Source organism: Miniopterus schreibersii, assembly GCF_964146895.1.
Source record: "Miniopterus schreibersii genome assembly, chromosome: 6".
Lineage (NCBI taxonomy): Eukaryota > Metazoa > Chordata > Mammalia > Chiroptera > Miniopteridae > Miniopterus > Miniopterus schreibersii.
In genome coordinates, this window is record NC_138107.1 from 84,347,868 (window position 1) to 84,373,346 (window position 25,479).

The following is a 25,479-nucleotide window of genomic DNA, read 5'->3' on the forward strand; positions in this document are numbered from 1 at the left end:
ATAATTTATTTATAAGTAGTAGCCTTTCTACGTGGCTGCTATTCAATAGGTTAATGTAATGGTGATTTTTAAAAATAGAACTAAACATTCCATTTTTGAACGCATGTTATCTGACATAATCCCTATGTGAATGGACAGAGAGCGTGTCCTCCAAGCAAACCCATTGTCCTTGGAAATGACCTGGGATCTGACGCTCTCCATGAGTGAGAGTCATTGTCACAGGGTTTAATTGTAGGCAGCCTTTCCTCCTAGGCACTGGTACCATAGAAAGAACTCTTGACCTGATGGCTGGAACCTGAATCTGTATCCTGGTCCACCCGGCCTTCCCACTGTGTGACTTGGGACAAGGTCCCCAACTTTTCTAAGCCTCTGCACCCTTGTCTGTAAGTGAAAATAACAATAGCTCCAACCCCGTGCTGTTCAGAGGACCAGGCATGACTAGGAGCACAGACACAAGAGATGATTAGGCCCCGGGAGCCTCATGTAAACACGCGTCTGCGTGCTTTCCCCTCGGCTCACCCGGCGCACGACTTCACCATCCCGCTGCCTACATGTCCCCTTGAGGTTGAGTGCCAGTGGTCAGATCCTGCTGAGCCGCCCCGTGAGATGAGAGTGAATTGCAAACCAAGGGCCTCGGCAGTTGAGCCCTCTTAGCTCTGTGTGATCTGCGCGGAGACAAAGCCCGCCCACCTTTGAGCTGATTTTTCTTGGGCCGTGTGTTGTGAACCGATGACCCTGTGTAAGGGCTGTGCCCGGTGACCGAAGGAAGCTAGTGTGTGTTAGATGTGCGTTCACCCGTGGCTGGAGTGGGCTGTGAAGGCTGCGGGGCTCGGGAGGCTGGAGAGGCTTCGGGTCTTGCAGACGTGCAGCTCTTGGCAGAGAGGTGTCAGGCCAGGACCTCGCCAGGCGCCAAGGACACGGGCCGGACTGAGCCTGAGCTGTTTTCCACCAGCTCCCAAGTGCTTTGTTCTGCTTTTCTAGCACCATGGTTCCCCTTGCCAGGGACCTGGTGGCAGTGCTGTGGGCTCGGTTGAAGTGACCGTGCTTAGTTTTCATTGGTGTCTGTCTGAGAGGCCGTCTGATCTTTGTGGTCAGCTGGATTGTTTTGATTTCCCAGTTTCATAGCTTCAGGGTTAGTCCTTCCTGGTCCATCCTAGATCACTAGGCTGATGTGTCGGGAGATGCCAGCTCTGCTGGGAGGGGACATCGCTGTAGTGAAGCACGCAGAGTCCTGCCTCTTTGTAGCTAAGGACCACTGTCTTACACATACTCCTCTGCAGGGTGGGGGAAAAGACAGAAAGGGAAAACCGGCTCTCAGTGCAGGGTGTGGGGAGGGCCAACCGTGAGCGGAGCAGGGGGCCTGGGGTGCAGGGTGGCACTGGGAACTCGGAGTGAGTGCCCTGAGCCCTGGCTGCACGGCGAGCAGTGTGGGAAGGGCAGCCTGTCTGGTGGAAGGATGGGCAGGGGAATCAACAGAAAGGCGGCAGGAGGGCATCTTAGGGGACCTTGCTGGTGGCAGCCTCCCTCCACTTGCTCTCAGCCCCGTCAGCGTGGCTGCAGGGCAGGGTCCTCAGGGTTTAGGTTAGGCCACGGTCGTCCCTGGACAGAGCCACACTGGAGAGTGGAGGGGGCTGTGGCCACTGGCAGAGCTGTGGGCTCACTGGGCCCAGACTCGCAGACAGTACCGAAAACGGGCTGTGCCCGGTGAGCGCTCGGACCATGTGACTGCCGGTGGACAACCCTGGCTGGGTGCAGGACCCGAGGGGCTGTCACGTTTCGCAAATGTAGCACAGGCTGCGTGTCCTGTGCTAACATAGAACACACGTGTGTTTAGGCAGTAGAGGCATGGAGCCTACGAAACGGGTCTGCAAGGCAGGCTGCAGGGTCTCAGCTCCAAGAGCCCTGGGGCCATTCATGCCCCTCCCCTCCCCTCCCCTCCCCTCCCCTCCCTTCCCCTCCCCTCTCCCCTCCCCTCACCCCTTCCCCTCCCTTCCCCTCCCCTCTCCCCTCCTTTCCTCTCCCCTCCTCTCCCCTCTCCTTCTCTCCCCTCCCTTCCTTTCCCCCTCCCCTCCCTCCCCCTTCTCCCCCTTCTCCCCCTCCCCCTTTCCCCCCTCTCCCTCCCCCTCTCCCCCTCCCCCTTTCCCCCCTCTCCCTCCCCCTCTCCCCCTCTCCCCCTCTCCCTCCTTTCCCCTTCTCACTCCCTCTCTCCCTCCCCTTCCCCCCCTTTCCCCTTCTGCTCCCCTCCCCCCTCCCCTGTCCCCTCTCCTCCTCTCCTCTCCCCTCATCTGTGAAGTGGGGACGGTTCTCCTGACTCACAGTGAAGCTGGGGAGATTACGGTCACTGAGTAAGGTCACTGAGTCCCTTCCCCCCTCCTGGAGAACTGACTTTGCTGTTCATGGGGCTGGTTCCCTTCTAGCTCCTCCCTTCCTCCCTTTCCCGCCTCTTAGCACCTCCTTCCTGCCTTCCTCTGGCCCTGCTGTCTTACTCTCCCCTAGCCTTTCCCTTTCCTCCTGTTTTCCTGGGGGAAAAAGGAAAAGTTGTTCTGGAGAGTCATCTTCGGAATCACAGCATGAAGGAAGGTGGGAGCCACACGGAGGCGTGAATCACGGGCCGGGCTGGGGGATCAGGCTTGTGGGGAGCGGCAGGCTCTGGATTCACTGCTGGGGAAGCAGCCCAGGTGCTGACGGGGTCATTACCCCCCTTCCCCACTTTGCTGGGACCTAATAGTATTGACACTACAGGATCAGTGACCAGGGACCTGCAGTGTGAAGAGCTGTGTGTGTGTTTAATCAAGTGTCCTTGGGCATTGTGTCCTTTGTCTTTTATCAAGTCTGCTTGTTTGGAGGGATTGGCTATTAAGCTTTATGTTTCTTTAACATGCTAAGAGACACTGAGCAGCATTAAATAAATAACAGCCCCTCCTTACATGGCAAATAAATACTAGGTTGAGACCAGAAGAGACCATATTAATGGCGGTGGTTAGACACCCCTAGATTGTTGAACACCAACTGCAACACTGGTGTTTTAGCTTTTAAAAAAGTTTTATTTTCTGTAATTAGTAAAAAAAAAGTAAAAAAAAAAGATTTGGTGGTGACTTGGTGGAGGGGACATGGATTTACATTTTGATTGCAAATCAAAATATTCCAGAACTCCCTTTGGTCAAATAAGCAGCTGTCTGATGGCCTGGGGCCGGTGTAGATGCTCAGTTCGGGGGGTGATTAGTGTTTGTCTTTTGAGGGCACCAAGGGACACACTTCGCCTCGGCCACTGTCACAGCAGCAGCGAGCTCGGTCCTGTGGCCGCTCCCTGCTTCCCGTGTTTTGAAGGAACGGCAGCCACAGTCGCACGTGAGCGTGGCTGGCCACCGCGGGGCGCCGTGGTCCCCTCTGCCTTACCTTGAATGTTGCACCAGGAGGGGTGGCGGTCAGCGCTCCCGCGCACAGATGCCTTCCTCGAATATTCCGAGTACTGAGAGATTGTGGACAAACGGAAACTGGATCAATGAAGGTGTAGTTGAGTCTCAGTTTTCTTTTTTTTCCACGCCTTTCGTTACTCCTAGTGGAATCTCACTTTTTAATAAGGTCCCAGCCCCGCAGTGTGGCTGCTTTGACTTTAAAGAAAAACAAGTAAGTTGTGAGAAATTGTTCTGCGTCATATTGCAATTTCCTCTCTAGTCTCAGCCCCGATAGACTCGTGTGCCATCCTGTGTTTGGGGCGAGGCGGCAGAGGGAGGCGAGGCCGTGGCGAAGCTGCCCACGATCGTGTCACACGGACACGTGTATGGCGAGTCAACCACCTCCAATCCCAGCTCCTAACTGCGAAGAGTAGACTGGATCTTAGTTTGGTAGCTCAGTCTCCTGCTGTCCTTGGTAACAGCATGAAGAACAGGGTGACAAGAAGTGTATTTGTCACTAGTTTGGGAGACAGGAGGAAACTGAAGGTATGTGTTTAAAGCCACCCCTCCCCCATCGTCCCATCGTCTCTTCTCCTTTTCGGTGTTTTGCTGGCTGTCCCCTCCTCTCCTCCCTTGTTTTGTTTGTTCTGGTTCCAGCGCTCCCTCCTCCCCCCTGCTTCACCTTCCTTCCCACCCTAACTCTTTGCTGCCACCTGAATTCTCCTGTGTTTGCAGAAAAGATGTCAGAGGAGGAAGCCCTCAGATGTGCAATTGCTTCAGGTCCTGGCCCGGCCTTTGCACAGGCTGGGGGTTGCATGGCTCATGCTCAGAAACCACAGCGTTGCACAATGTGAGGAGCCGTCTTCCTACTTCTCAGCTGCTCCGAGCAGGCTTTGGGATTCTCTAGGTCCATTCCCTCCATTCAGTCCCAGGATAAAGGATGAGCAGATGAGCAGACTGGCCCCTCAGCAGCCTGGGGACTCCCCGCCTCAGGAGAGGGGCGGCTGGGCCCTGCCCTCCTCTCTGTTGAGCAGAGGGGTCTCGATTATGATGGTTTTATAGATGAGTTTCCAAGATAGACTGATTATCAAGCCAGTAAGCTCAGGTGAGATAGAAAAACAATTTTCTATGTCGGATGCTTTATTTATTTTTTAAAAGATTTTTTTTTTATTGATTTTTAAAGAGAGAAGGAGAGGGAGGGAGAGAGAGAGAGAAACATTGATGTGAGAGCGAAACATCAATCAGGTGCCTCCTGCACACTCCCCACCGGGGATCGAGCCCACAACCTGGGCATGTGCCCTGACCAGGAATCGAACCGATAACCTATTGGTGCAGAGAATGATGCCCAACCAACTGAACCACACTGGCCAGGGCCATGTCTGATGCTTTAAAAAAGTTTTTGACTAACATTCTGTCACGGTCACGCCTCTGGTGCCTTGGTCTTGCTGAAGTGTCTGCCTGTCTGCATTCCTTTCTTTGGCCGTCAGCTGCTCCCCCACCAGGGAGACATGACTTTACTTACTTTGTATTTATTATTTGGTGTTTTCTAGACGTTTGATCAAAATTGCCAAACCATATATTGAAAATAATCACCCTAATTTAAATGTGATTGCTTCATTTGTATGATTTAGTCAGCGTTGGATCTTAGAGACTGACTGGTGGTGAAGCCTCAGATGAGTATGTAGGAGGCAGACATTGTTCCAGACGAGATGATCATTCTGAGACCATGTCAGTAGGAAATAACCCAGAGTAATGTAACAGACTTGGTTGTCATATTGCTTAAATCTAGCAGAAAAGTAACTGAAATACAAGGCAACAGGCATGCAGGCTGTATCTGTGCTCACTCACGGCAAACAGCACTTGGCAGTACCCATGCCTAATTAGGGTTGTCAGGATACTCACAAATAATTTAATGTTTTACATTGGTATGATTTTTTTCTCCCCAAAGCTACCATTTTTTGAAACTAGATTCCAAGCATTATTTTCAGCTGAATATTAGAACCGAAAATCCAGTTCTTTTTAAGCACGACAGGGATGTAGGGGGTTTCAGACAAATCTAAGTGCTCCTTACCTCTGTGCCATTCTTATTAAGTGACTGTGGGCATCCTGGATCCATGACACCCAGTGGACCAGCAATCAGCAGAAGTCGGTGTGATTGTTGCGCAGGTCACAAAGGGACAGGCCTCGGGAGGGGATGAGGGGAGCCCTGTTGCTGGAGCTACCGTGGGGGTCGCACAGCGGTCCAGCCGGGTAACCACATGGGCTTGCTGTGCATCGTGATGGCTCCCTTCTAAGTGGCGACGAGAGATTGTAGGTGGTGAAGTGTAAATGCTCAGAAAAGTTCCTTAAGCATTCACAATTTGTCTGCATTACCCTAATCAGAGAGCGCATCCCCACCCACCTGTCCCAGGTAGGGAGACCTCGGCTTGGTTTATTCTAGAGAATGTCGCAGGGAGGGGCAGGCACTGGTGCTTTGTCTCCTTCCTCCTGGCTGGGTGCTGCTGTCACCTTGGATTGACGCTGACGGTCCCCATTGCCAGGGCTGTACCAAATGGCACACTTGCAGTTTACATTTGGAGAGTGGGTTATGGAAGAGACATAAGAGGATTCACCAGGAGGATTTCATCCCCTGCTGTGCAAAGTTGGAAAAGCAAGGTGTGTGTTTCTTAATTCACTGTTGCTGGCATGGGCAGAGGGGAGACAACTGGACGCAGGCACTGGGGCCTCTCACTTGCTGATTAGTGGGCTTTAGAAAATTGCCTCACCCCCTGAATCCTTAGACCCTTTTGTGTTAAAAAGAATGGAATTATATTTCCAGTGCAGTTTCCAGCTGGTGAAATTAAAGAACAGCTTATGTGAAAATGGCTTTGTAACCTGCAGGGGGCGCCGAGCGAGGATGCTGACTCAGCCCTTCGCATGCACTGCGAATATTATATCTGTGATCTCATTTAAACCCATTTCTCCACAACAACCCTACTGAATAGATATTACTAGCCCCCTTTAGCGTGAGAAAACGAGATGGGAGAAGTTAACGAACAGGCCAGTCGGTGGCTGGGCTGGCGTTAGGCCCAGCTGGCAGATTCTAAAGCTCCTTCTTGCCACCTCCCCAGCCTGCCCAGTAAGGATGTGGCCCTGATGGCAGAAGAAAGAGAAAAAATGAATCCAACAGCTCTGTGCTTAAATAGTAGAGACGTGGGATATAGGTGCATTTGCTCTTTAAATTGATTGAAAGGCAGAGCCGCTCTATTTGTTAAATTGCAGGTATGAGCTTAGAAATCTGGACACAACTCTTTGGTTCTTTAGCTTGATTTGCAAACTTGGTTAAGATACGTGTGTGTTTTTGTTTTGCTTTAGTCTTTAAAGAATCTATTTCATAAAGCTATAGTGAAATGTCAGGAGTTGCTGTTGTCAGATAATTTGAAATCTCTGGAAGAAAAGTTCCTAAGTCCTGGAATACCAAGTATTAATACCTGATATATGCATCTGAATGGTCATTATTTTAATAACAGGAAGTGTGGTTTATAGATTGCACTCTTATGTAAATGTTTTTACATCCGCGTTGTATTTAATAGATAAAATTTGTGCTTAAAGTCTGCTATTATATAATAACCTTAAAATTAAAATAGTACAGTACAAAAAGTGCTATTTTAAAAAATAACCATTTAAAGTTATATTTTGGGGTACATTTCAGTTCAGCATGTTGGGGAATACCACTTACATCTGAGTAGAAATTCCCGTCTCGTCCCAGGGCTGGTTGGGTGGCTTCCTTTGGTATCTTCTGGGCAGTGGTGGCTGAGCGTTTCCACCATGGGAACTACCTGCATGTGGCAGAGGGGTCTCGCCATAGTGAATCAATATTTTTTGTCAGAGAATTCTTAGAGAATAGCTCTCCAGTAATTTATAACCACTAACTTTTCTAATCTGATGTATCTTTTCAATGTAGGGTTTCCCACTGGAGCTCCATCCTTATAGAATCACATTTACATAGACCCCTAATAATAAAAAATCCCATCCCCAAGGGGGTAAAAGTGTCTTTTCATACTCTTGCTTGCTTCCCTGTTCTTTCTGTTGTTCGTGCTCTATTTGGTGGTGGGAGAAACAAAGCAAAAAACCAACAAAAACGGCACCTTTCAACATGAGTAAAAGTAGTGATAAAAACCAACTCCAGTGATAAGTGTCCTAATAGAACCTATCTTGTGGATTTCTACAAAAATATTTCCTAAGATAAAATATTATATGGCAACAACGTGCCAGTGATGATCTAATGAAAAGACTCCTTGAACAGTGGTAGGGGGACATTAATAAAGAGCAGTGAAGGGCAGAGAGCATGTTGACTTTGTCCCTGTGAAGCCCCCCACCCCCACCCCCCTGCCTCCACCATTAAGAGGACTCTGTGAGGGTAGGGAAACCCAAAGCTTAGGTTCCAAAAGACAGTAACCAAGGCAACTAGATGGAACCAGCAGGGGACACAGCTCTACTACAATCTGGAAGCGGATCCGAGATGCCCAAGGAGTGTCATGAAGGAGCTGGAAGAAGTTTCCTGAGCATCCTAGACCTGCTGTCAGAGCCGAGTCCTTGGTCTGTCGCTGGAGCCAGGTGTTGCCCTACTTTTTGTTTTTCTAGGTTAGGGAACCAGGAGCCCACCTGGGTTACCACTAGCAAGGAAAGGAGTCAGCAGGGGACAGTCTGGGCGTAGGTGGTTCGGCATTCAGGGCCTGATCAAAGTGGGACACAGCCTGACCTGTGAAACCCAGTGAGCGGGACCTCCCCCTTTCAGGATTCAACTGTGTTGTCCTCAATCTTCTGTTTACAGGATAGACTCGACCTGCCCAGAAAATTGGTGGCTAAGAAATTTGTCAAAGCCCTAGTCTGTCAAGAATTTGATTAGAATTGGTGTTACTGACACATTTTCCCTTCCAATCAAGTGACAAAGATAGAATAATAATCTCAGCTCAGTACATTCTAAGACTGTGTAACACTTAAAGACCTTTCCTGCAAAAACAGCGCAATAATATATCACCAGCTGCCAGGAATAAAGTCAGAGACCTAAGTCTTGAATAGAACTGTTGTCTTTAAGAAAACCAGCAGCGCACATGGAAACCAACCAGAATGACGGTGTGGAATGGAAACTAACCACGAAAGGGAGCGTTACTGTCAACACACAAGTTCAGACGAGCCGATGTGATTATCAGAACAAGAGCTGGATAGGAAAAACTGGCAGGAACAGAAGAAAACCAGAGCTAAGGCCTGAGACAAATACCTGTGGATGGAAAGGGGATGGAGGGTGGTGTGGGTGGATAAGAAGAGTCATGGCTGAGTGTGCTCTCCAGAAAAAGTGAACTGGAAGATGCTGGTTCGGAGACTTCTTTAACTAGATAAACATATTTAGAACGAATGTTAAATGATCTAAGGTAATCACAGAAAGAATTTAAATATAGGTCTTCATGCCCACGTCACAGGAAACGCAAACTGAATCACCCCCTGCATCTGAGAGCAACACAGATAAGTGCAGACTGTTCATTGGAGCCGCTCGGCTGAGGCCTGGGTCTGAGCCAGGGGAGCGCCCAGGTGCTCTGCTCCGTTCTGTTCTGGGCACAGTTGAAAGCATGCCACATGGATGGGTTTGTATGTCACGTGAGTCAAGATGTCGTTTGTAGTCTCTGGAAAAAGACAAAAGTCATTTTTAAACTTACGCTTTACTCACTGAAAAATTTCAGAGCACGGTTGTATAGATTATTTTGAGTTTTAATTCAGACTTCATCTCAAACAAGGAGGCTCCGTTTGTTCTGCTGCATCTCTTTATATCAGGGGTGGGCGAACTTCTCCTGTAAAGGGCCGGGCAGTAAACCCGCGAGGCTCTGGCAGCCACTGGGCTCCATGTCTCAGTGCGGAGGCAGCCTGGACAGTGGGCAGAGCCACGAGCCCGGCGAGTGCTAACAAAACTTCATCTGCGACAGCAGCTGGCAGCCTGGCTTAGGCTCACCCCTGCCCTCATGATCCCCCCTCCGCTCACCGCTTTGTTTCAGGTGGGGTCGTTTTTATTCAAGGGGTGGCACCTCTTTGCCTCCAGAAGTCCGGGGAAGACTCTGGCCCAGGCCCGCCTTCCTTGATGAGCAGGTTTAACTTTACCTTAGAAGCCACGTCGTTTCTTCTGGGTGAAAAATGGGAAAGAGAAAATGCAATACCTGGCACAGGAGACGCTCGACAGGACGAGCTGTTTTGGGTAAATGACATAAGAATGGCGTCGAAGCCCCCAGTGCTGTACGTGAGAGAGAAGCCCGGGTGTGCAGGACGCCGTCCTAGCCCCGGACACATCCTTGGCGGAGAGAGCGCGTCTTGTTCATTCCTGAGTCCTGCCCAGACTCCAGTTAAATAAGGAAACGGAGCAGAAGGCAGGCAGCAGGCCTGTTTCTCGCTGGCTCTGGATCAGCTGCTTCCTCTCCGAGCAGGCGACTGTGGTCTGCGAGCCACAGCATCACGTGTCCCTCCCTCCAGACGCCCGGCTCTGGCCTGCCTGCTCGGGTGTGCCACCTGCGCCGAGTATTTACTGCTCGGCACCCACGGGCACATCAGTGCCCTCTGCTTCTCACAGGCTGGCCTCCCTCTAGACGTCCCCTGGCCGCTGCCTCCCTCCCTCGGGCCTTGGCACAGACTTCACCTCCGTCTTTGCCCCTGTTCAGCTGCAGCCCATCCAGCGGGCCCTCCAGGTACCCCGTCCTCCGTTTTGTTTTCCCCTGGAGCCCTTAATGTCTGTCTGAGATGCTGTGTCCCACTCTCCGTCCCCTGTCCTTGTCACCTCTCAGCCCTTCCTCCAGCCCCTCGCTGTACTCCTGTGTGAAGGTCAGGTCTCCAAATGTTGCTTCTCCTCAGCATCCAGAGCAGAGCCTGGCCTAGAGGAGGTGCTGAATTAAAAAACTGCTGAATAAATGAAATTTTATTTCTCCGGCCTTTCCTTCAGGGGACTCAGGGAAAAATTTATTCTTCTACACTTCTAAAAATAACAGAACTTGGAAAACTAAATTCCCTATGCAAAGTATAATTGTTACCGAGCCCAAGCCGTTCCTGAGCCTGGCGCTGTGCTGAGGCTTTTTTTTTTTTCCCCCAATCCTCACCAGAGGATATTTTTTCCATTGCTTTTGAGAGATTGTTGAGGGGGGTTGGGGGGGGAGAGAGAGAGAAACATTGATTGTTTGCCTCCCGCAGGCGCCCTGGCCAGAGCTGTAACTGAGGTTCGTGCCCTTAGACAGAATTGAACCCGGGACCCTTCAGTCTGAGGGCCAACACTCTAACCACTGAGCCACACCAGCTAGGGCTGTGCTGAGGCTCTTTACGCTTTACCTCACTGACTCCTCTCAATGAGGCTGACTCTGTAAGGTGTGGCCCCTGCTTTACAGGCGAGCAGACGGAGTCGGGGGAGTTAGTACAGGTTCCCGATGGGCACTGATGTCTCATGGAGTGACCCGGAGTCTCAGTGTCCAGAAATGGATGGTGTATGCACTTAATCTTAAGTGATTTTTTAATTTTTTTTTTAGTTTACAGAACCCCTGGGGAAATTGAAAGCCTCAGGCAGTGATGTCTGTAAATGAGAGCAGGGTCAGCATCGCAGCACCACCTCCCAGCAGTGTCTGTGTGACCTAGAGCAGGTCAATAAATGCACGCTCCCTCTCCTTCTCGACCCGGGTGCTAATCGGAGGGGAGCTTGATGGAATAGGCCCTACTGCTTCTCTTTACCAAGAAGGGAATTGAAGACTCAGAAATGAGTCTGTGAAGGACTAGAACTCAGGACTTCTGAATCTCTGCTTTTCACCCCCATCCGCACACATACGTGTGAAAATATCCCGACCAAAAGAGTCATTATTTTTAGAAATTGCTTATCAGGTACACCTAGAATTCCACCTTTAACAGGTCAGTGTAACCATCACTAAGAATGGAGGACCTGAGACATAACCCAGTGAGTCTTTCAGATGCCAGCTCAAACCACATTTACAATCACTCCTTTTAGGGGCCCTGCCTCCTTTTGATCCCTAGATCCCCAGTGTCCCTAGACCACAGCTCACCTGTTCAGGGCGAGGAGAAGCTCTGTTGTACCTGAACACTTCACCTTAGAAAGTACACTTGCTATGAAAATCTCACCTGACATTCCCTCTTCCAAGAACACCAGAAGTGTTCGTAAAATGAATTCTGATTTTCTAAAGTGGCAAGATACTTATTTTTAAGATCTCGTTATTTTAACGCTGCATTGTTAGGTGTGAATTTTGACATCCCAGCAAGGCAAAGCTGTCATCTCACCAGCTGCCATTTCACTTATGGTGCGTTTTGTCAGATTTTATTTTATACAGTATATGTGAGTTTAATATAGATTCTATAGCTCTGGAGACTATTTTTCAGAGCTGCAAAATTATGTCATTTGGGATTGTGATGCAAAAATACCAGCATAGAGATTTCAAACAAGTGAGTTTTGGAGTCTGAGTATTATCTTGGATTGTTTAGCTCAGTTGGTAGAGGGCCAGACCCGAACACAGGGTCACAGGTATGGTTCCGTCTGCCCCTTCCTGTCTCGTGAGCTCAGTCCACACACCTTTTACCTGGCCCTCCTTCAGTGCAAAGCCTGGGGACAGGGCGATCTGGCTGGAAACAGCACCACTCCTGGGAAACTCAAGCAGAATGTTCACTCTGTTGATGGGTAGACCAGCTGTTCTTACTTGGGCCACACGTGAGCATCACTTGGGAAGCTTTTAAAAATGTCCATACCTGGGGCCCTAGATTCTGATTCAGTTGGTCCAGGCACATGGGTGTGCATATTTTTTAAGGCTCCCCAACAAAGCCAGTGCATGGCCAGGGTTGACATCCACTGGAGAGGAAGAGGGCAGGATTTGGAGGGGACTGTTACGTTCCCAGTGCTGCCCCTTTAGGATGCTCACATCCTGGAAGAGAAAGCAGCCACCTTTGGGCTGCACTGGCCTCGTTGGCTTTTGCTCTATGTGCTTCGGCTTTCAGGGCATGAGTGTGCAGTGCTGGAGTTCCTCCAGTAATGAATCAGAAGATTTGGTGGTTTTGAGCATGATAGACGCTTTGATAGATCAAGTTGCATTGAGTGGTGCCTTACGATCTGCATCTGGTTTCTTAGAGAGTGTACCCAGGATAGACGTCCTCTCACAGGCATTACCAGAAATGTGCTTGTGTTCACAGCCGAGGACAGAACCTAGTGGATAACGTGTTTCCCAGGAGAATCGTTAGTACTTGCACGTGGTTGGAGCTTTTGGAGAAGTAAATTGTGTTATATGTGTTTATACGTCTAGTTGGGGGCCAAGTACCTGTTTTATGGTTGGTCTAACTTTTGTACCAAGATTGTGTGAAGATAAAAGGGAAGCGATTATGTTTAAAGAGCCCCACGGCCTGGGATTTCCAGCGCCCACACCTGTGGGGGCTCCCTTACAGCCCGAGTTGGGCTCACTTTCCCCCTGCACCTTGGGCTTATTCTGAGGGCCTCCCGTGGCCATGTTACAACCAGTTCTTCACTGACGCCTCCCCAGGCAGCCCGTTCCACAGCCATGCGTCCATCGGCTGTGTGTACGACACTTTCCATTTGTCCCACACAAGCTTGTGTTGGTCTCCAGGCCGCCTTGGCAAGTCTCATCTCCTCAGGCAGAAACCGACTTCTGTTTCTTTGAAGACCGAGCAAACCCTCAGTGGGCATCTGTTGAATGGACTTGAAAGACTAGCCCAGAAGGTCGAGGTCAAGTTTCACTGCTGATGTGTATTTCCTTCCGTTGAAGACACTGTGTTGGGGGCGGGGGTGGAACAGAGGGAGAAGACGGGAGGACAAGAGTGTCCTGCTTTTTCTTGGAGGGACTGTAGTTTGTCGGGTGACAGCTTTGATAACCATGCACCAGCCTCTAAGGGTGACCAGCGTGCTTGTGGAAGCTGTTAATGTTCCGATATATCCAAGGAAAGAGAATGAATTAAACGAGTATTAGAAGATGCTCTGACATGTTCGCTTCTCACCCTAGAGGCAGTGACAGAGGTCAGGCACGAAGTCCTTGAAACTGAAGGAAGTTGCCACAGTAGATGGGTATTAGTCATTCGCACTGGGACTAAGCTGCTTTGTTAGTCGGTGATATTTTCAGTGCAACAGAGGTGAACCGAACACTTACTGTGAACCTGCCACTGAGCTGGGCACTGGGGACAATGACAAAGAAACGCGCGGCCCTGCCTTGACCGGCTCACGGACTGGCAGGTGCCGCGATGGGCTGCAGCCGGTATGTGGGTGGGCTGGAGAGAGACGGAACGGAGGAGACACTGCAGATGCAGTCTGCCGGCGCCCCACCCAGGCGCTGGGAAGCAGACAGGCCCGCGTGAGATTTCACACCCGCCTCGGGCAGGGGTCTGCAGTGGGTTCTGGAGAGGCCTGGCCATGCTGCGCGTGACGCTAACTAGGAACTTGCGTTGAAGGTTGTTAGGCCCCGCAGACCCCCCTGCTCCTTCTTGCCTCAGTCTCTGTGATTCTGTTCCCAGTATTTGGAATGAGAACCTCCCCTTCCCCCAGCCCCTGGGTCTGGCACATGGCCGCTCGCTGCTTAGGACCCGGCCGAGGCTCCCCTTCTCCCTGCGGTTTCCCAGAGCCCGTCCATCCCTCTCTCCAGTACCCCCAGGCTTTGCTGTGTCACCTGCTCCCTGTCTGTGCCCCCTGTGGGGTTCTGACCCCTTCAGGGCAGGGGCCTTATCTTTCCTCTACGTCTCTATCTCTGCTCCCATCTCTAGCATCTACAGCAGCTCAACTTTTACACTCGTGACTCTGCCACTGGCGCAGGACTGCAGAGCTAAATGGTCCGATTTGAGGGCAGAACTCCAAGTCCATTGTGGCCGAAGCATCCTACATTTACAGTGGTGCCGTGACCTTCCTGGCTCTCCCGGGGCTGTGTTGTGTGGGAGACTGAGCTGTGTCAGGCCAACCATTGAGGGGACAGAGTGGGCCAGGTGGGGCTGTTGTGCCCTTAGTGAGCAGAACCACGACCTTAGAGCAGCCTCAACAGTGTCGCACAGGGTGAGCCCGGCACCGCCTCTAGTTTTAGTACGAAAGAAGCATCTGTCCAACAGCCCGTGACAGTGACCACGCGTCAGGCGTAGGCACCGATGAGCGTAAGTTCAGACCTTCGCTGCGGCCTCTTCAATGCTGTCGGTGGCCTGTGGTTGACGAAACCACCTGCCCTGCGTGCGTTCCCCACGCGGTTCCTGAAAGGCACCGGGCAGGGATGGAGACGCTGTTCGTGTCCTTGGTGGGCAGCGGATAGTAATGGAAAGCGTCCTGTACATTGCTCCCCACCTCTTGTCCCCTCTCAGAGTGCCGAGCAGATCACCGCGCTGTGCAGGAGTCTTAACGACACCCAGCCCAGCAGCATGGAAGGGCAGAGGGAGAGCCAGGCCCCGCCCCCGAGGCCCCTGGCCCGCCACCTCTCTGACGCGGATCGCCTCCGGAAAGTCATCCAGGAGCTGCTGGACACGGAGAAGTCCTACGTGAAGGTAATGGGCGGCGCCCGCCCTTCCCCGCTCCCCCGCCTGTCTGTGGCCACCGGCGCTCCCCGGGTGACACCTGCCCGGGACCCCGCGTGCACACGGCAGACGCCTGCTCCTTGAAGAGGTGAATTGCTGCAGAGGAGGGAAGGAGGGGTGAGGGTGGAGATGCTCGGAGGACTTGGGAAAAGTTAGATTCCCGGCTCATTCTGTCACCAAGGTAGCTTCGCTGTGGAAATAGATGTTCCGGTTTGCCATTTGCGATCATGGAAGGGAGTCGCTGGCTCGGTGAGGGGGTGGAGCTCGCCTTAGGTGGGGGGCACAAGGGCACCGCTGGTTGACAGGTGCCGAGACGGGCCCAGGACGCTGCCTGGTGGCGGTCGCTGCGGGACGGCTCCCGCGCTGATGTGCTGTGATCACACAGGCGTTCCCACCCGAGCACGGGGGGAGTTGCCCCGCATCGTCGGAGCCCAAAGAATTCACTTATCTGCCTCGGAAGCCCCCGGTTGGTGTCTGAGAGACAGTTCGTGAGGAATACAGGAGCTGGGGAGGCAGTTCTTTCGCTGGAAGCATTTGCCAAAGCTCTGGGACTGCACTGAGCTCACCCGGCGGCCGACTGCCGGCAGCGTGGCCTGGGCGGCCGGCTGGGCGCGCAGGCCTGGTGTCGCCGCGGCCTGCGTGGCCTGGGCGGTCCCTCCGCCTCCCTCCGCCGGGCTCCGAGACAGCTGCGCCCCTGCGGCAGCTCTGACCTGCCGGGCCTTGAGTTAGACCTCGGCAGGGGCTTGCGCACGTACGTGGCTTCGCCTTTCTCCCCGAGACCAAGCTGAGCTTTGCCTTCCATTAATGTCACTGTCGTTTTATGTGGACTTTCCCAAAGGCCTCCCTCACAGAGCGCCCAGGAGAATGACCCAGAGCCTCTCCTTTTGGTCCCACGGGGGAGAAAGGAAAGCTGTAGAGATGCATCTTCATTTCATTGCCATCGCGTCTCATGGCACATCCAGTGCGGGGAGACGAGGTGAACACCCGGGGAGTCCAGACAAGACTTCTGAGTCCCCTGGGGGCCACGCGACCCTTCCCGGCAGCCGGTGCACTGTGGGTGTTCGAGGCTGCGGGGCCCTCTGACAGCTCGCGGGGGTCGTGGGGCTCCCACCGAGCGCCCGAGCCAAGGCCTGTTTATTATCGTTATTGCATTTTGCTCTCAGGCCACACGGCAGTGGGAGGATCGTTTCTCATGATGCCGGGAGAGTAGAGATGGATGTCACGGGTGAAGTGGACAGAAAGGTCCCTTCCCTCTGCAAGAAACCCGCCCTTTGTCTTCTTAGGGCCCCAGGTGTCGCAGCCCTTTGGCCCCCGCGGGTCAGCGCAGCCCTGCCCCCGGTGTGTAAGTCCCCTGGGCAGCATCAGCTGGCACGAGGAATGACAACCGCCTGTCACTGTCGCTGACGAAATAACCATCACCTGCGATCTCTCATGATTCCCACACACATTTCCATGTTTTAATTTCTTTCTGTTGCTGACATTTAACAGAGTTCTACTTGTTTTTCCTCTAACCCGGATCTGTGCATGTGACTTGGAAATTTGAACCTTTGTGTGTCCCTGAGCTGTGATTCAGTAACTTCTCACATCTCCCTGCTCGGGAGCAGCTGCTGAGGGCTGTGTGAGCGAGGGGAGGCCGGCAAGGTTTGATTGTGGACAGCACTCAGTGTCGCAGGCCTGTCCACCCGCTCTCAGGACCTGCGACAGGTTCTGGAGGCTTCAGGCTGGACAGAGCCCTCAGTTTCTCCCCTGGAAAATGAGAGAGGAAGAATTGACTTTGCTGTCAACCACTACTCCTATTTTAGGGTTCAGAGTTCTTCTGAATAAATGAAACAAGAAAAAGAAATCTTTCCTATCACTAAATTACATCCCAGTCTTGGCTTCTAATTATTAAATAAAAATACCCTTTATTTAAAGGGTTTTTAAATAATAACTCCCTTTATTTAAAGGGTTTTTAAATAGTCGACTCCCACTATTCTACACGGCTGGTTAGGCCACGAAACACGGCCTCGATTGTAGACTATGACCGCCACTGTTTGGGATTTTCCTCTTGCATTCGAATATGGGAGTTTGAAATTCTGTTAACACTTCCACCCCAGAGTGGAAGAGCTGCCCAGGTCTTGTCCTGCCCCTTGGCTCCACGCTGGAGATGGCACCGTGTTCCTGAGGCAGAGGAGGGAGCCGGGCAGCCAGCGGATGAGGTCACGGCCGATGGAGGGACCTTCTCTGCGGGGAGACGGTGCTCCTGCTGTAGTGGAAACAAGGATCCTGGTTCTGCCAATAAGAGATTTGCTAAAGCAGAGTAGGCGACCAGCTCTCGAGAAAACTGCGCCCCAGCTGCTGGATGGATTGTGGTTTTAACCTTTGAACTCGGCGAGCAGTCAGAGCCACATTTGGGGTCAGGAACCTCAACAAGACACGAGCTTCATCGTTCCTAATGCGAGTCTGGAGCTGTGGCCAGGCTGCTGGAAACTCGTATTTTAGAAACTTCAGTGTTAAAGACTCTTCCTCTGTCTTTTAGGATCTGAGCTGCCTCTTTGAATTATACCTGGAGCCACTTCAAAATGAGACCTTTCTTACTCAAGATGAGGTAAATGATCCCCTTCCCTCTGTCCTTCTGCTTGCCCTATAGCGGACCTCCTAGGAGAGTCTATCTACTGATCCCCAACATCCAAGACTTCAGGGTCTTCAGAGAGACCCAAGTGTGGCCGCCTCCACAGCCGTGGATGTGGCCTCTGTGGCATGAAGCAAAGTGGCACAGTCACAAATGCAAGGGGCGGTCCTGCCCTTTTTGTAGAGAAGGTGTGGCCAAAAATTACTTTTTTGTGCATGACATTTTAAGGTTAAATCACAGGAGTTATGTTCCTTTCTACTGACTTTCATTTTTCCCCAATTTGAATTCTGAAAATTTTGCATCCACTTAAAAAGTTATTTTAGCATTACGGGACCAGAGCTGTAAATTCTCTGTGTAAAAAGTACACCTCATAATGAATTTTATGTATTCTTTAAAGGAGCGATTTCTGTCTGCGTCTCTGCGAATGGCTCGTGATCTGTGTGTGCATTGGAGCATTAAAGTGGGTTTAGATCTCCGTTGCTAACACCCTTTTCAAATCCCGGTTTTCACGTAGATGGAGTCACTTTTCGGAAGTTTGCCAGAGATGCTCGAATTTCAGAAGGTGTTTCTGGAGACTCTGGAGGATGGGATTTCAGCGTCCTCTGACTTTAACGCACTTGAAACCCCCTCGCAGTTTAGAGTAAGTATTTTAGTCTTGGTCTAAAGCAGAGAGTGGTGGGGACAGTGTAGAATTTTCCCTTGGAAAAGCATTTGCTGTCCCCGGGCTACTCACAGGATACATTTAGCACTGTTTCCCTGGGGCAGGTGGAAAGCGTGGGCCACGTTGGTCCCGCAGTCGGTGCTCAGGTGACCAGAAGTCTGTGCAGCGAGGTTTCTGGGCCCGGTGCCTGGGCGGTGTCCGGGCTTCCGCTCAAGGCACCTAAAGGGTGTGCAGGCCTCTGATCCTGGAGCACCTGCTGCCCCGACTCTTCACCTGCGTGGCCATGGGACCCTGGGATGAAGAGATGGGTACACTGTCCTGTGGAGCCCCGTCTCCCACGTGAGCACCGCAGGGAAGGCACAGCGAGGCCCAGGGAGGGACACGGCTGACATCGTGCATCCCACGCAAGGCAGAGTCAGCTTCCCTCGCGAGCCTCTCGGCTCATTTCCGTCCCTCTGTCAGATCCGTTTTATAGAACTTCCTCTCGTCCTTGGATTGCACGCTGTGTCTGTGGGCTCCTCTGTCGGGGGTCCCCCAGACCTGCTGGGGGATCGCCCAGCTGTGCTGCGTATGCTGGGCTCCTGGGGCCGTTGGGCTTGTTCCCGTTGGTGACTCCTCCAGGCATTAGGGCTCTGGTGCCTGAAAGGCAAGTGCCCCGGAGACGCCAGAGCCGTCAGCTGCCTCGCCAGCGCCCGCAGACGCCGACTGAACCGCGTCTGACCGACTTCTCCCCCCCTTTCTAGAAATTACTGTTCTCCCTGGGAGGCTCTTTCCTTTACTATGCCGACCACTTCAAGCTGTACAGCGGATTCTGTGCCAATCACATTAAAGTGCAGAAGGTCCTAGAGCGAGGTGAGTTGCTCCTGACTTTGGAAGCTGTGCTTTTTGTATTTTTAATTGTTAACGAAGAATAAACGTGTGTCTGACAAGTAGCAACAAGTGCAATTTTAATGGATCGCGTTCCATTCCTGACCCTGAAGCTGACACAGACATTAAAGGGAATGTTTTTATTTCAACCTGTTGGTGAAAGTGAACACGTGTCCCGAGAGCAGAGTGTGGCTTTGCCACGTCACACTTTGCTGTTAAATTACATTGGATTCTTTTTCGCCGGATTCCTTGATCTAAAAACTTGGAACCGTAAGCCCCTGGTTGGGGGTAGGACGTGTACACCGTTTCCTTCCTTTCCTGTAACCTCACTCTCAGCCCCAGAAATCACTGCGACCCCCACCGGCAAGCTCACGAGAAGCGAGGTAACTAAGAGTAAAGCGTCTTTGGTAGAACTGGGACAACTCACACTTGTTACAGCTCACTTCCTGCCGCTGACGTACCTCATCTCGCCCCGCTTCTGTCATATTACTTCATTTTATTGGCTTCCATTGAAGACTTTTACTTTTTTAAGTCCAAGTAGACCTGGGTGGTCAACCCTCGTGGCTCTTCCCTCAGCCGACAGCCGGCGTCACTCTGTGGCGCTGACAGATGCCTGAGCCTTGGGCTCTGACCTGCAGCGGGGCGCTGGGGGGCCGGCAGCCGGGCGTCGATCACTTGGGCCTGCAGTAGTGGGCCGGCCGGTCGTCCAGTCTGGAAAGAGGGCCCCTCTTTGGTGCTGGACTGTGCTCCTCCCGCAGCTCGGGAGCTCCCTTTGCCCGTGGATTCACACTGGGGTGCCGAATCCGGGCTGACAGCTGGGCGCCTGACCCCCGATGCACTGGGCACTTTACTCAGCACCGGCGTTGGGAGGACTGTGGACGTGGCTGACCTGTAACTCCGTTAAACACTAAGTGAATTGAAGCGAAGCGTCCCACTGTGCTCTCCTAAGGGTCTCTTACCGTGTGCTTGCAGCTAAAACTGACAACGCCTTCAAGGCCTTCCTGGATGCCCGGAACCCCACCAAGCAGCACTCGTCCACGCTGGAGTCCTACCTCATCAAGCCCGTGCAGAGAGTGCTCAAGTACCCGCTGCTGCTCCGGGAGCTGGTGTCCCTGATGGACCACGACAGCGAGGAGCACTACCACCTGACAGGTGAGGCCGGGGCACGCTCGCGCGGGGCTGCTGAGCTGCAGCTCGCCCCTCGTGTTCCAAAACATTTCAGCACTACGATCGCTAACCTCAGGTATAATTTTAGTATGTGGAAAAAGCTAGATATAGGGCCATCCCGACAGATGGCAAAAATGTTCTCCCTGGAGTTAGCCCCAAGCCCACCTGGAGGGATGAGTCCATTTTCATTGTTAAAAGGTAATTTTTAAATTAGCCCAGTGGTGCGAGATGGGTTCGTGCAGGTCGCTTGCTCAGCAGGCAGCCGTGAGAACCGGAAACCAGGCCTGTCCTTCCCTGAAGGGCTGCGGCCTCCAATATGTTGGGTGCGGCTCCACCTTGTGGAAATCTGCGAGCAGAGCCGGACTCGGAAACAAACGCCTAAGGACGGATGATACTTTTTTTAAAAAATTAACTTCATTGTTGAAAGTATTAGATACTGAGGGGACACATCTTCTCTTGTCACCTCGGAAATTGTCAGCCTAATGTACAGTTTGTCCCTTACACAGAGGCCCTCGGTTTGATGGCAGTGTCCCTGAAGGAGAGCCTGCGCTGGATGAGAGAGACAGGGACTGCTGTCCAGGTCCCAACTAGGGCCAACCAAGCGACATGTAATAAACCCCTGGAGACTGAAAAACTTAACACATGTTACTGTTACTGAATAATAAACCGAGAAGAGTGTAAATTAAAGGGGCTCTTTAACAAGAACAAAAGATTTTTTGCATGAAAGTTAAATTATACAAGTAAATGATACAAGTTATGATTAGTGTTCCAGTTACTGTGTGTAAAGTTCATTTTGCATCAAGATGATCTTTCAAAGGCTTCTTTTGAAAATACTGCCTTCCAGCCCTCCCTCCAGACTCAGTCAAAATGCTGCCAAGAGAACAAAGCATGAGGTGACCTGACATTTTTGCTTTTGAACTTTGACAAAATCACCTTGTCCCTCACAGCCTGTGTAAAAAGTTACAAATACCATGCATAAATGCAAACAGTTTCTCTGGCAATTAAGCATTTGCAGAGACATTTGTAAACTCTTGTTAAAAACTTACGGATCACAATTGCACTAACTGGTCTAGGACGAGAGGCAAAATTTAGCTGCAGGTGCCTCATGGCCAGCCTTGGGTTTCAGTGTCAGCCCCACTCATTTTGCTCTGTGGGAATCAGGCAGACTACTTAACCCCTCTGCACCTCAGCTTTCTCATCTGTAAAATGGGACTGATTACAGTTCCTAGAGTCATCGAGTTATTGTGGGGGATTAAATGAGATGATTCACATCAATTGCCTTTCATAGTACATGACAGAAAGTGCTCAATAAATAGTAGCTGTTATTATGGATACTTTTTACTTCCTTTTTAACTTACTGCCTCATTTCAAAGAGCATTTGGGTCAGAAGAGAATTCTGTTCTTCATTATAATAACTGATTATAATGGTCTGTTTGGGTCAAACCTGAATAGTGCTGTGAGAACTGGTCTCGAATCCTGGCCTAAATCTCCTTTTTTTTTAAAAAAAAAAAATGTTTTAATTGATTTCGCAGAGGGAGAGAGAGAGAAACTTCAATGATGGGAGAGTCATTGACCAGCTGCCTCCTGCCCCACTGGGGATCGAGCCCACAACCCAGGCACGTGCTCTGACCAGGAATTGAACTGCAATCTCTTGGATCCAAGATCAACGCTCAACCGCTGAGCCACGCCGGCTGGACCTGGCTTAAATCTTGAGCTTTTTCATTACAGCTGTTGGATAGGATTTATGACAAACATGAAATAAATAGGATTTCCTGTTTTGCAGAAGCACTGAAGGCAATGGAAAAAGTAGCAAGCCACATCAACGAGATGCAGAAGATATACGAGGATTACGGGACCGTGTTCGACCAGCTCGTGGCGGAGCAGAGCGGAACAGAGAAGGAGGTCAGTGGGATTTCTGCGATCCCAGACGCTTCGTGCTCTGGGTCTACAGGTGACCTGCAGACCAGGCCGCCCCGCAAGGGCTTTCCCTGAGAACATGCCTAAAATTCTCATTTTGATCTCAATGCTCATAATAAGCCAGCCACACAGTTTAGGTATAAAGAACAAATTCATTACATGGGTTTAAAAATGGAACCTTATGTCAACACTGTAGAAAAGAAAACAAGAAAGGTCTGAGCTCTTCCTCCTTTGCTGTGGGCATCAGGCGAGACCTTCCCAGAGGCGGCACTGGCTGGGGAGCACGGGCTGGCAGGCAGGATGGCGGGGAAGTGAGGGCCAGCACCTGGAGACGCTCGAGGGCTTGTTCTCTTTTCTGTCTTAGCGTGAAACACTGGTGGCTGCCTCCTGACTTAAAAAAGTAGTTTAAGTGGAACTTGACAGTTTCTCTATTTTTTTCCAGCTGATTACTAAATTTAGAATCTTGAGCTTTAAAAGTCTCCATATAAGAAGTGATGTAGTTTAAGTAGAAAAAGGCAAGAACAGAAAACAGCTGGAGTTTAACTTTTTATTACAGTCAGTTTCAACGTTGGTACTTTTTTATCAGCAGGCCCAGTGTAGTTCATGGATTAGAGACGGAAACTGTGCTAGATCCTGGGGAACATTAACAAAGGCACTTGGACGCACCCCGACCCTGCGGTGGAGTTAACGCTGTGGGCAAGAGGCCCGTCTTACCCACATGTGATATGTGCACTGAAGCAAAAGGCCTTCACAGTAGTTACTTTTCCAACAGTTTGATGCTAATTAGCTCATATTTTCAAAACCTCTGCTATTTAAGGCCCCATGTTTATAGGGAACTTGCAAATCCAACGGAATGTAATTGCCTGTTAGCAGTGACCACACATACGTGATTCACCCTCCAACACGCAACTACCTGGGATTTCCACGTCTCCCCTCCTGTTTTTCAGGTAACAGAACTTTCGATGGGGGAGCTTCTGATGCACTCGACTGTCACCTGGCTGAACCCGTTTCTGTCTCTAGGAAAAGCCAGAAAGGACCTTGAGCTCACAGTGTTTGGTAAGTATTCATCCATAGGCTGTACACCAAGAGGCTGGCCGTAATGAACTTGCTAAACCCACCAGTCCAGCCGGCTCCCCATTTCCAGGAGCCAGAATCAGAGTTTTTGACTTGACCACTTAAAGCTCCATCGCTTTGCATCCTCCCATCTCGTCCTGTCTGCTACTCGGCTTAGAGGTTCTCTCCCCTGTTGCAGGGAGAGAGCTCTGAGGCTATTTTATTTTTTTAAATATGTTTTTATTTCAGAGAGAGGGAGGGAGAGGGAGAGACAGAGAAACATCAATGATGAGAGTCACTGATCGGCTGCCTCCTGCACCACCCCCTGGGGATCAAGCCGGCAACCCAGGCATGTGCCCTGACCGGGAATCGAATCTCGACCTCCTGGTACCTTGGTTGATGCTCAACCGCTGAGCCACGCCGGCCGGGCTCGAGGCTGTTTTGAAACCTGCTATCTTAATAGTTTGCTGCACTTCAAAATGTCTTATTCTCACTGAGAGCCGGCTCAGTGAGCATAGTGGGTGCATTCTCTCTCAGGCTTCAATAAAACAGAACAAGAATTTTTTTTTTAAATGACAGCATCTACTTCAGATAATAGCTTTTACATAAACAGGTACTTCTGCATAATTCAGCTATGAACGGAGGAAGTACCAGTTAGTCACTCGTGTGCCGGCACAGCGAGATCCTGGAGCTTCCTAAGTTTGAAGAGCTTTGTTCTATTAAACATTCAGCTCTAATTCCACCTTGAAGAGTCTGTAGAAAATAATGGAAGACTTTCTCTTTCCTTTTCTTTAGTTTTTAAGAGAGCTGTCATACTGGTTTATAAAGAAAACTGCAAACTGAAAAAGAAATTGGTAAGACAAGAATTAATTTTAATTAAAGTTACCATTTCATGGCTGTATTTTCCGATTAATGTTGAACTGAGAAGCTGGGTAAGAACCCAGGCACCACTAACTGCTGTTACTTCTCCCCGGGCTACTAACCAAGTCAGACACTCAAGGTGTTTCTTAATCTCCCCACAAAAGATTCGGTTTTAAAAGATGTAGACAAATGCCCATGCTGGGCCTACGTAGAAAATCAGCTTTTATGTCCCTGAAAATGGCCCAGGTTTGCTCCAAACACAAGTCTTTGGTTTGTTTTCAAATAACTTTCACCTTGATTCAAAAAATTAAAAAAAATAAAATCAAGCTGTGGATACTATAAGCGAGGGGTGGGTAACTTCTGGCCCGCAGGCCGTAGACAGCCCATAAAATCATTTGGTCTGGCCCTGCCAAGGCAACCACAGGCGGGACTCAAAATTCAATAAATTGAGGAGCTTTTTTTCATAGCTAATTTTTAAGTTGATAGTTTTGTATAGCCTGCGAATGATGTTATAAATATCTAAATGGCCCTTGGCAGAAAAAAGGTTCCCCAGCCCTGATCTAAGCCATCAGCTTCCCATCAGAGATGATGTGAAGACACAGAAGGGATGACTGTCATTCTTACTTGGAAACCTAGAACTCTGCTTCCCCAACCATGGCGCTTCCCTGTCCCCTGCCCAGTCTGTGCGCCCCTGGAGAATGGGGCACGCCAGAGCTGGGCAGCCCACAGCCCGCACACCCGCGAGGGGCCCGGCCCCGGGGAGCCCGCGGCGTCCACTGTGCCCCCTCCCGCCGAGAGCTTGCCCTAACACTTTCCTTGGGGACTTTCCCATTACAGCCCTCGAACTCCCGGCCTACACACAGCTCTGCTGACTTGGACCCGTTTAAGTTTCGCTGGCTGATCCCCATATCTGCGCTTCAGGTCAGGCTGGGGAACACAGCAGGTGAGTGTTCCTGCAGTACAGTGCCAGAAACACATCTCAGGAGACTTACTGGGATTGTGGGACGAGACGCAGGAAAGAACCTCGGGGAAAATTTTGATGTTTTGTGGGCCAGGAAAAATAAGGATGTTTTCTCATAGACTGTTAGCCAAATACCTTTCTTCATTATTTCCTTCTTTTTACTATCAATACTTTCTCAACGTTTATCCTTGACACCCTAAAATTTGTTAAGGAAACAAAGGTCCACCAATTTAAGTTTTTATAAATTTAGATACACAAGGAAATTCTTTAAGCAGTATCATAAATGATGCAAAAACAAGAAAATAATCTTCCACCTGTAAAACACTGAGAGATCCTTCCAGAACACCCGTGTTCTGGTGACAGTGCCTCTGGTGATGGGCAGGACCAGCGGGCTTGGGCACGCAGTGACATTCCGGGTCCCTCTTTACTTTCTGCC

The 25,479-nt window shown here is 50.7% G+C and overlaps 1 protein-coding gene across 4 annotated transcripts in view; it reads left to right on the top strand.

Moving 5' to 3' along the window:
• The window catches only part of TIAM2 (TIAM Rac1 associated GEF 2), a 160,031-nt gene that overhangs the window by 131,293 nt on the left and 3,259 nt on the right, over positions 1 to 25,479 (top strand). For all 4 annotated transcript variants that reach the window (XM_081139635.1, XM_081139637.1, XM_081139636.1 and 1 more), the window contains 9 exons: positions 14,736 to 14,915; positions 17,464 to 17,532; positions 18,071 to 18,196; positions 18,961 to 19,069; positions 20,057 to 20,236; positions 22,035 to 22,153; positions 23,116 to 23,224; positions 24,017 to 24,075; positions 24,920 to 25,025. In XM_081139635.1, the coding sequence (XP_080995761.1) occupies positions 14,736 to 14,915; positions 17,464 to 17,532; positions 18,071 to 18,196; positions 18,961 to 19,069; positions 20,057 to 20,236; positions 22,035 to 22,153; positions 23,116 to 23,224; positions 24,017 to 24,075; positions 24,920 to 25,025 (1,057 nt within the window). The remainder of the gene's footprint in view (positions 1 to 14,735; positions 14,916 to 17,463; positions 17,533 to 18,070; positions 18,197 to 18,960; positions 19,070 to 20,056; positions 20,237 to 22,034; positions 22,154 to 23,115; positions 23,225 to 24,016; positions 24,076 to 24,919; positions 25,026 to 25,479) is intronic.